This window comes from Palaemon carinicauda, chromosome 33 (assembly GCF_036898095.1).
Source record: "Palaemon carinicauda isolate YSFRI2023 chromosome 33, ASM3689809v2, whole genome shotgun sequence".
NCBI classification, from domain to species: domain Eukaryota; kingdom Metazoa; phylum Arthropoda; class Malacostraca; order Decapoda; family Palaemonidae; genus Palaemon; species Palaemon carinicauda.
The window spans coordinates 43,514,318-43,526,262 of NC_090757.1; the positions used below are offsets into that span (position 1 = coordinate 43,514,318).

The 11,945-nt window shown below is 34.0% G+C and overlaps 1 protein-coding gene across 5 annotated transcripts in view; it reads left to right on the forward strand.

Moving 5' to 3' along the window:
* The window catches only part of LOC137625938 (uncharacterized), an 89,428-nt gene extending 80,517 nt beyond the window's left edge, over nt 1-8,911 (forward strand). For 4 of the 5 annotated variants that reach the window (XM_068356975.1, XM_068356978.1, XM_068356976.1 and 1 more), the window contains 3 exons: nt 2,555-5,028; nt 6,595-6,693; nt 8,381-8,911. In XM_068356975.1, coding sequence (XP_068213076.1) covers nt 2,575-5,028; nt 6,595-6,693; nt 8,381-8,560 — 2,733 coding nt within the window. In that variant the 5' untranslated portion in view covers nt 2,555-2,574 and the 3' untranslated portion in view covers nt 8,561-8,911. The remainder of the gene's footprint in view (nt 1-2,554; nt 5,029-6,594; nt 6,694-8,380) is intronic. The other variant, XM_068356979.1, reaches the window with a different exon arrangement.
* Nucleotides 8,912-11,945: the final 3,034 nt, after the last annotated feature.

Consider the following 11,945-nt stretch of genomic DNA (forward strand, 5'->3'; position numbering starts at 1 on the left):
CCCATCCTTAGCTCACAAGGATAGAGAGGTTGCAGCGACCAAAGGAACTAACGAGTTTAAGCGGGACTCGAACCCCAGTCTGGCAATCACCAGGCAAGGAGGCTACCACCGCACGTGTTTCATACACGGTCGTACACTGTTACTGCCAATATTTTTTTTTTTTCATCTCTCGCTCTCTCCTGCACTGATAATAGAGAACCCTGTTTAAGCTTACCACCGTGTGTTTCACATTGATTGATTTTTATGACATTGTTACCCTCTACTGTTTGTATATAAGTTCGTTATCTTGTTGAATAAAGCTCACATACATTCACCTTGCGTCTCGGTTAGTACCTAACAGCCACCTGGTACACAACAACAACAACAACAACAACAACAACAATAATAATAATAATAATAATAATAATAATAATAATAATAATAATCTTGGAACACCCCGGGACTTCGTACGCAAACCTATGCTCAAATGTTGTCTTTTGTAGTAAAGAATTCATTCACTTACCGATGAATATGATATCCTCTCTAGGCTGAGATGAGGACAGTTACTGGCAAATTGCAGTGATGTTGAGAAGAAGAAAATTAGATCAATAGAAAATGTATTTTATAAAATTAACGCCATGGAGGCAGTCAGTATATACAATCTAACTGTCATAAAAGAGGGTCGCCTACTGAAATGATAATAATGATGATGATATTAATAACAATAATAATAATAATAATAATAATAATAATAATAATAATAATAATAATAATAATAACGTAACAGCCTAGAATTCATTGTAACTTCAAATCTTGATATACTTATCAAATTTTCACTTTTACTCCGTTCTACTTGATTTCTTATCCCATTGATTCTAATCAATATTAACAATCATTTAAAATAATATATTTGCAGGTATTTGCAATATAATACATTATATAATACATTATGTTATATCGAGGATTTATCATAAAACTATGGCTAAAGTCGTCTTTTGAATAATAATAATAATGATAATAATAATAATAATAATAATAATAATAATAATAATAATGATGATGATAATAATAATAAAATGATTAATATTATTAAAATTATCATTACTATTAGAATTATTTAAAAAGTGTTTCTATCATTAATATTTATTTATTATTATCATTATTATTATTATCATTATCATTATTATTATATAGCTTCTTTTATTACCTCCCACCAAGTATTAACGTTTATGATCAGGCTACAGAATACGAATTACGTATTTACAAAGGTGGAAAAAAAGGTTTATTATATGATACTGAATATACGCGATTTTGCAATTATAACCGCCGACATGTCAAATATGCCATCACCCATCTGTGGATTTGATATCTGGTAGTTCTGAAGGCGGTGTCCCGCTCTCAGTCCACGGTCTCCCGGGCCATTTACATCTCACAGACAAACTTTTCCCAAAGGAATCGAGTGAACTTTTTAACTGTACTCTTCGAGATATGATGGAATTAAAATGATAAATACTTATATCTATATCTATCTCTCTATCTATCTATCTATATATATATATATATATATATATATATATATATATATATATATATATATATATATATATATATATATATATATATATATATATATATATATATATATATATATATATATATATATATATATATATATATATATATGTATATATATATATATATATATATATATATATATGTGTGTATGTGTACTGTATATGTGTGTATATAGATTGATAGAACTTGAATGCATATGTATTTCCGCACATAACCCATGCTTAATCGTACTCACTCAGCAAAAAAAAAAAAGCAGCTCATTGTATAAAGTAAGTTATTAAAGCTATTTGAGGAAGCACTCTTGATCTATCACACAAAATACATAATTCTAATCATTACTAGACAATATGTAATGGATTATTTGTTTCCGAAACAGATGTAACCTTCTTCGTTCCTGTAACAGAAACAGCCATAGGTAATCTAATACCATGTCCACTGTTGGTGGGAAAATTGGAGACTAGCATGTTCCTACTTGTATGAGAGATCCTGGGGTTAACATGTTTGACTGCAGTTTTACCTGTACTTTGTAAAGTCTTTTATTCCTTTAGAAATATTAAGCCGTTTCCTTAGCAGTATTACCTATGCAATGTTCACTGATTATCGGAGGCTGTGAAATTACTCTAGAGCATCTTGCATCATTTCCTTACTTATACTGCCTTGCAAAATTGTTTTTGTATATAAACATATTTAGGTTTTAATATGGGTTTGCTTATTTATTATTTTCTTCGCTTTGCTTTTTCACATACAGTATAGGTACTCCATTTGTGGAAACTTATTTGCAGATAATACCTTTCTAGATGTATACAATATGAACGTTTTTCTTTTTAAAATGAAATCATAATAATGATAATATTAATTAGTGTATTATTTTAAATCAATATTTGTTTGTATATTTCAAAGTTCCAACTACACTCACGCCAGATATAAAACTCATTATCATTTCTTGTACTCAACCACATTCTTATGTATCTGAAAATTAAAATTTATGTTTTCGTCTCAGGTCATCAATTCTTCTCCAAGATGGAGGTGGAGTCTCGCGTTAGCGTCCAGGCTATGAGAGGAAAATTTGAGCAGAAGCCAGAGGCGATACAGCTATGTTCACGTTCACCAGCTTCCAAAACAGTCACATCCCAAGGAAGAGCAAGGGCATCCTCTCTGATCATCAGTGATAAAGACAAGAGTTTTCATAACGGTGTGACAGGCGAACGACTTGCAAATTCTGTAGATAAAGAAAATGACTTCTTGAGCAAAGCAGTGAAACACTCTCCAAACAGTGTTTCGAAGACCAAGTCTATCTTCTCAGAGATTGTATCCCCCTTATTATCAGGGTCAAAAGTCCCCAAGGCGCTATCACCTAAGAAACATTCAGTCGACAATATTAAAAGCAGGAAAATAAGTTCTGAGAAGTCTCAAGCACCTGAAGACTCTGTGAAGATAACACCAAGTAGAAAAGTTTCAGACAACTTCACAAGTGATACAAAGCCTAGCGTTGTAAGACGCATTCCAGTTTTTAAAACATTTAATGGGGGAATAGCTCACGAAGAAAGGAGTCCCGGTAAGACTGAAACCCCAGAGACCATAGTGGATAGCCCAAGCAGAAGAGAAAAATTTCTAGGCCATATCCGGTCAAGGTCTCATGGGAACTTTATGATTAGCAGAGACTCGAGTGTTGAGAGAAATGAAAGTGTATCGAATAATGCAGGAAATATTGTGAAGCCTGAAAATGGTAGGATAAACTTTTTTGACAGAAAGAACCGACAGAAAAGTAGTGACAACCTTTATGGTCACAGAGATACAAAATGTTCATCCCCCTTTGAGGGAAAGCAGAAAATTGTGGCAAATGTTGTTAAAAATATGAAAAATAAAGAGAAACCCAAGGTGCTTAGAAAATTCAGCTTCTCGTCAAAAATTGAAAAGGAAATTAAGAATAAGAAAGAAAAGGCCTCTCCAGATAAGGACCAAGGTAAGCATAGTTCACATGTAGATCCTAGCCCTGCAAAGATGGAAGCCTTAGCAAAATTGAACACGAATGAGAAACTATCTTCTGTTGCAGGTATTGCTATTAGAGGATCAGGTACTGTATCACTTGCTAAAGCTGTTGCTGACATTGCTCTAGCAAAAGATTTTTCAAGATCACCAGAAACTAACACCAATGGGGCATCTACTCCTGAAGAAGCTAGTCCACCTGCTCGTCCACCAAGACGGCGATCTGCAACTGTGGGCTTATTATTTCACAAGAAAGGCATTGCTCCCTCACCACCAGGGCCTTCAGTCTTGCAGAATGCCAGCAAGAACACTACCTCACCAGAAGGTCACCGTCGAGATATGTTAGTCACTCCAGGGTCATCCTTTGATAATGAGGGCACAAGAAATCACATTTCTTCATTTTTACACAAATCCATGGATCCCTTGTTATCTCCTCATTCCTCAGATGTTTCATGGGAAAATTCACCTGCCAGTATTTCCCTACAGTCGCCATTGATGCAGAAACAAAAATCAAAATCTAGTATTACTGTTGATAAGTTACAGTCTGAAGACTACAATTCCTGTGATGACGAAGTAGATAGCAAAGGATGTTTTGCAAAGCCCCCAAGCGGTAAAAGGCCTGAAAATGTAGAGCATGTAGAAATTGAATCTTTACCAGTGGGACCCCCGCCCAGAAAACCTCCCAGAACTTTTGCCTATGATATTTATAGAAGTAGTAAAGAAAACAGAGGTGAAGATCTATCACCAAATGAAATTGGAGATTCTAATGAAAAACTGGAGATGTCAAGTCCTTCAGTGGTCCCAGTATATGCAGTGCCACTAAAGAAGAAGAAATCTGAACTCAAACTAACCCCAAAGCCTCCAGTCAGAAGCAACAGTGATTTATCAAAAAGGGATCTGATTAAGCCATCTGTTGCCCCTAAGCCTCCTCATATACTTAGTAAAGTCAAGCGAACATCAGTGGTTGATCCTCTTTCTTGTACTGAGAAAGGTGAAGAAGCAGCCATGACATCTGAATTTCAGCGTCAGGCGCATATCCGATACAGTCTTCGCAGACCAAAAAAACCTCCGCCAGCTCCTCCTCCCGACTCTGAGTCCGAAGGCAGCATTCTTAATGATACACTCGACAACTCAGGAGATAGCAGGGGCTTGGCAAAAAGTTGTGCAAGACTCAACAATAACTGTGATATTTCAGACGATGATAATGGGTCTGGCGGTAGTCCTCCTATGCCTAATGACAGCAGAAGTAGCCCCACAAACTCCATGGACATGACTGCTAGTTCGAGATGTTCACCAGATTCTGTATACAGTGATGGTGATGCTAATCCTCCTTCCTTCCGAATAACTTCTCGATCTTCCTATAACTTACATGTCCCTACTTGCTATAATGGTAACGAGCCATTATCACTGGGCCATTGTCCAACAGACACTTCTGAACTTACAGGACTGTACCGCAAAAGAAGTATGAGTGATGAAACACTTTATAAGGTAAGACTGCTATCTTGTATTCGTCCATGCCTTATTTTTCCCCAGTATTAATTGAAGTTATAGGCTACAGGCTACTTTGGAAAAGTCACATTCCCCTTCTCCCTCACACAATGTTCTTCAAGCAAATCATTCCCATCCTCATATCTTATACTTCAGTGCACACCCAAAAGGTAGATTACCCAGCAAATGTTAATGACAGTACTTCTGCTCTTACTTAATGTTTCGATAATTTTGCCATATAATATTGATAGCAGGCAACTGCAACAAACAAGTTTTTCTAAATCTAACAAGAATGATTAATCACTTTTGCAGAGGAACCTCAAATCAATCAATCAATCAATCAGAGGACCATATCTCTATTTTTAATTTATTATCGACACAGAACTTTTTCCTGGATCTTGTTCAGGAGGTCACTTGCAAAATATCTCTATGAAAGATGTTTTCTTATAGTTACCAAAACTGGGTATTAACTGTTCATTACCTTTGTCCTTAAAGAGAAAGAATTCCATACCCAAACACATTTTCATACGAATGCTTGGTATTATATATATCTTTGAAAAGTCACAGAAGAAAAGATATCACTTATTAAATATTGTTATAAAGTTATCAGTAATTACCTTCATTTATAGTTGCATTTGAATTTATATTGCTCACCCTTAATTACCTTCAACAACAAATGTTCTGCCATAATATTTTTCTTGCTATAAGATTCTATTTAGTTTTCTTTGACGATTTATCATTGTGTTTAGGTAATGCTGATATGTCATAAAGAGAAGTCCTAAGTTTTTATTTATTTATAGTTATTAGTCTATATCAATCACCTGCATCTTCGTAAAAAAGGATAGATTTAATTTCTTAGTTTATATCTTGTTATATGACTGTATCAATTATTCTAGACTAGTTAAGAAGGGTACGGACCGTGTCCAGCCCAAACTCTTTAACAATCTCTGTCCACAAGCATTGAGATTGGCCACTATTTAAATTGTCTCTGCTCCGCCATGGCTTGCTTTGCTCGTAAATAAACATTATCTCATTGCTCTCCTGGTTCCTGGTATATGGATGTGCTTTCCATTCCAGCCACGTGGGTCACTATTTAAGGTATCATAAATACCTATAGTCTATTTTATTATCATTATTATGCTTACATGAATCAGCTGTAAGAGGATGCCTGGCAATCATGATGCTTGTGGATGGAGCATGTTAAAGATTTTTGTCTGGACCCAATTGTTTCCACTTAAAGGGGACACTTTTTAACATCTCAATGCGTTTGTAGTCAAAATACTGCTAGTTCTCTTTGACATGCTATTCTAATGTATTTATATTAGTAAAACTGTTTATTTTGCCTTTTACCAGGAGGCAAACTCTATTTCATAGTGCGTTTCTCGTTAAAATCCTGGTAGTTTTAATATCTTCTTTTGTAGCTATAAGACATTCCATTATATATTCTAAACTCCCTTAGAAGAACGGACTTAATATGTATAAACTCACATTATTCATCATCCATCAACTCTAAATTACATTTATCTTTTTCCCCATCACATAAAGAACGCCTCCATCTTTTGACAGGGACCCAAATACGGGGAGGAGCCTATATATGCCATGCCTATCTTCACAAACAGCAAGGGCTCCCGTGGGCATAGTCGGCAGAGGGAACTCCACTATATGGTAAGTTTTTTTTTTCAGGTTTATATCAAACTTTTAACCCGCTCACTGCCATCGGTGATTTAGTCAAAATTTGAAAAATGGAAACATCTTTTTAAATCACCCAAACCACAGCAAGTTGGAGTTCATTAGAAAGGTCTTGATACGACCATGCCAATAAATATCAACGAACTAGGGTTTGTGCCTCTTTGAAAGATTTTGCTACATCAGAAGTTTCGTTGAATTCACCACTGGCAGCAAAAGGGTTAATGAAGGCTAAACTTCGAGAAATTTAATAGATTTGTAAAGATACGACTTGTATTATCCTATTGGATAAATATGATTTACAGCCTTTAAATACATCTAAGCATAGTTTCTCTTACAATATCCAGTAATTTTTTGAATTGTTGTTAATACATATGTTTACTGGCATGTGAAAATAATCTATATTAGCTGTTAATTAGTTGTTCGGTATTAAATATTGATCATATTTTTTCTTTCAATCTCATTTTGCCAATTTTTTCATTAAAAAAAACATCGTATTATTATTATTATTATTATTATTATTATTATTATTATTATTATTATTATTATCATCATCAAATGCTAAGCTACAACCCTAGTTGGAAAAGCAGGATGCTATAAGCCCAGGGGCTCCAACAGGGAAAATAGCCCAGTGAGGAAAGGAAATAAGGAAAAATCAAATATTTTAAGAATAGTAACAACATTAAAATGAATATTTCCTATATAAACTTTAAAAACTATAACAAAACTAGAGGAAGAGAAACTAGATACAAGTGTGCCTGAGTGTATTATGAGGAAGCTTTTTTCAGAATATTGGTATATTATGACTGATGATGACAATCATTGTAAAGTACTTTTATTTATCTGTCGAACTGATATTCATAATAATAGAATAGTCATCAGGGTATTTTCATTTTCTTGACGTCAATATATTTTGCTATTATTGCCTACCCTGTTTATTAGATTATTAGAATCGATTAATTTTCATATACACTCTCTTTTAATACTGATTCCATATTTAATCAAATGCTTATTCTATATTTCTATTGAGAACTGCTTGATTGATAACAGACAAGAAATAATTTTGCTATTTCAAAATGCATTCATAATAAAAAGTATATATAATATTTTAGTTAAAATATTAGTCAATTAAGTTCAGACGCTTTGTGTACCTCTTTCAAGTAACATATTTCCTATTAATTCGGGTGATATAGGACCCTCAGAATATTCCCTCGACTTTGCATATATTACTTAGCATATTATGCACCTTAATTCTTACCAACTTACGTAGCATAGAGATTTGTAAGCTCTAAAACACCAACACTTTTGCTTTTATAATTTTTAATCTGCATAATCTTGTTTACTGGTATCCACGAGTTTAAAAAGCTCACAAATAATCACCATGGTCCTCAATCGCTTTGGTAATGTTTAAAATACATTTTCTTTATCTACTTAATAGATAAACTGAATAATTCATATTCATTATGTTTATTATAAGTCTAACAAATTCAAAATAAAACTTTCTACCTATCGCATTAATTAATGTTGAGAAGCAATGTAATCATTGTAGTTAACAGGGTGGTGGGTTCAAATATCTCAAACGCCCCTCTTCCGAAAACGGGTCTAATGTACTAACTAACCTAGACGGAATTCTTTTTCTCCTCTCTCCCATTCGCTGCATTCTTAGTGTTCCGTCCTTTTCACGGATGAGGCAGCGGACGGGGGCCGAGGGAACGGCCGGGGTGGAGAGGCGGCCGATGGAACAGCCTGCAAAGGGAAGTCGAGTATTATCTCCGTGTGGAAGCGGGAGTTTCGTCAGAGTTGCAGGCAGGTGCAGAACAGGATCAAGAAGACGGTCAATAGATGATTCGGCTGGAAACGTTTTCAGGAACGTTCGATGAAAAATGTTGGCAGTTTGGTGGAAAAAAATATGTATATATCATTGGTAATTTGACAGTTATTATTTATATTTGATCGGCAGCTCGATACATTTTGCTTTTATTTGATTGGTAATTTGTCAGAAGTAGTTTTATGTATATGCCCATTCAATTGGCAGTGTGAGTGTGATAAAATTATGTTTGCTTCTTTGGAAAATTGGCAAACAAATGCACAACTCTATTTGCAATTTGAAAAATAATATCTTGTATAATACATGTTTTTATGGTTACGCATATTTTAATGGTAATTTAACACAGATATATGTATATTTCATGGGAAATTTGACTATAATATATATATATATATATATATATATAGATATATATGTGTGTGTGTGTGTGTATATATATATATATATATATATATATATATATATATATATATATATATATATATATATATATATATATATCCACTGACAAATCACCAGCAAATTTATATGAAATACATGTATATTCCGCTGGCCAAATGGTTTATGTGGATGGATATTTTACTGGTAGAATATTTTATGTTCATGTATTCCATTGATATTTGTTAAAAGTATTTGCATATCCTGGTAGAAAATTGTTTTGTATATATATGTATATTTCACTGAAAATGTGTTTTATAGGATGGCAAATATAAACCCTTACGTACCTCGAGTAGATCGGCTTTTTGAAATATCGACAAACGATAGATGGTGACTGAACCAATCGGCGGTTCATTAAAAAGAATGATTTACACTGGCATTGCCTTTTTTTTCGTAAAGGCAGCTGGTAGATTTTGTAAAATGTTAAGAAGCCTAGTGTGAACCTCTGAACTCTTGCGAAACCAACAGACGCTCGACTACTTATTCAGATCAGTGAATGGCAGGAACATTGGGTAGCTATAATTCTCTTGCAGACTGTGATTTCGTGCGCTTAATTCTTCCGAGAATTTGTGCATTGAACACGATTACAGACCAAAGTTATTGTTAGTGAATATTATTCTAGCTTTTACCATATCCATGGCATTGGTAATAGAGAAAAGTACCGTAGACGTACTTACAGTCAGTTATTTACATGTGTTTTCAGATAGACCTAGTCTGTAACAACAATCAGTCATTACTTAGGCTTAGAATCAATATACTATTTGTAAAATTTGACCATTAATATATTCAGTTCATTCATTAAATATTTTGGGATATATAATGTTTGTTTCTGTTACCTTTCTAGCTTAAAAGTATGTATATTTTCCTGGAATATTAGAAATGTAAAAGTTGGGAATGTAAATTGACCTTAGTTCGTGGGTAAAATGGATTGGATTGGATTTGGAACACATGATGTGTTATCTCAAGCTCCACATTGATGTTGCAATGTACTGGATCTTTTTATAGTCTAAATTCTGACAAAGTTTTCCCCTGTTTAATTTATTATTTTAGTTACCATATCAGTATTTTTATTTGCCCATTTCCTTTTTTATATCATAAGTTTCTTTTCACATATGACGTGCTCTCCATTTAGTTGAAGTTTGGTGATTAATTCATTGATTTCAGCTTTAAATAATGATAATACTTGAAGCTCTTAGAAGGTGCCGTTTACATCCAAAATTTTTACTTTAGTTACCATATCAGTATTTTTGTTTGCCCATTTCCTTTTTATATCATAAGCTTTTATTCACATGTGACGTGCTCTCCATTTAATTGAAGTTTGATGATTTATTCATTAATTTCAGCTTAAAATAATGATGATAATTATTATTATTATTATTATTATTATTATTATTATTATTATTATTATTATTATTATTGAAGCGCTTGGGAGGTGCCGTTACAAGGGCAACACAACACTGCTGTAACAACTATTAACTTGGAACTAAACTTCATGAATGTCATTGAAGTTTTGTAACTAGTGAGTGGCGAGTGAGTCATGAAAATTATAAATTGTTTCACTCTACCCCGGAAATTGGAAATGGAGAAACGCCTATATGTAAGTATTGAAGATGATATATATATATAACTATTTTCGTCAATGTCATAATTACGCCTAGTCAAAGGGTTTTATCCTATAAGTGTATTTGGCAGTCTCTTGCATTGTTAATAACTAACCTAATTTAGTATTTGAGGCATTTAGTATGCAAGAATCGGAAGTTCTTCCGTGTCCAAAGATATTTGTATATATATTTATTTTCTGATTATTTTACTTTTCTTACTTTTAAGGGTTGTTTTTGTGGTTCTGACATACGGAAAAGCCCCGTGCCCTAATTGGACCTATAAGATTTGTTAGCTACATACAGTACATTCACAAGTATTTAGATTATGACAACGTATTCCTCGTTAATTGGAAAATCCACATCATTGAAGCACTTAGAACACAAGAAAGTCTAAAGTACTTAACTTCTAGCCAAATTCATGAATCGTATACTTTTCGGTATTATTGTAGTGTATTACAGGGCAATGTAACCTAGGAAAAAAACTACTTTTTCTTATAGAAAAAATTACGCTCTTCGAAAATGACACTCGTTCCCGTCGCAAATGAATAGTTTCAGAAATATATATATATCTATATCCTACGATAATGGGTGCCCCCCAGTGGGAACTTGGGGTTTTGGGTGGGGAAAACATACTGGGTAGATTGATCTCAAGATGGGAACATAAGTTTAAGCTGTTTACTGGGGAGGCTACTGCTGTGGTTGTGCACCACAGGGCAGGATTTGGGCTTGCCCCGGCTGACGATCTGGTAAGGATCTATTCTGGAAATGAAACCAAACACCTTTAACCATTAATAAACACTAGATAACCAGTTTGGAAAATATATGTTTCATGTAAGTGGCTTGAAATTAAAGTATAATAATTATCTATAATTCATATCATGTCCCTCAGGTGGTTTTTGCTCTGCCTTGGCTCGCTATGCTCGCAAATAAACAATCTCGCTGCTCCTCTATTCTGGCATGCAGTACATGGATGTGCCACACACGCCATCCTTGTGCATCGCTAGTAGAGTATCGTAATTACCAATAATTTATATAGCGTCCCTCAGATGGTTTTTGCTCTGCCGTGGCTTGCTTCACTTGCAAATAAACAGTCTCGTAGCTCTCCTGTTCTGACATGCAGTACATGGATGAGCTGCACACAAAAATCATGTAGGTCATTATTTCAGGGATATTTTATATTTTAAGAAGAGCAACAATAGCTATACAGTACATTATACTAAATGGGTGCCATCCTCAATATACCTGGTAATCAATCCCAGAAATACAGCAAATGAAATTATGCTAAATTTCTAAAATATATTGAACTCCTCTCTGGGAGACATCTTCTGACTGTATACTAGTCTTGCAGAAACTGAAGCAACGGT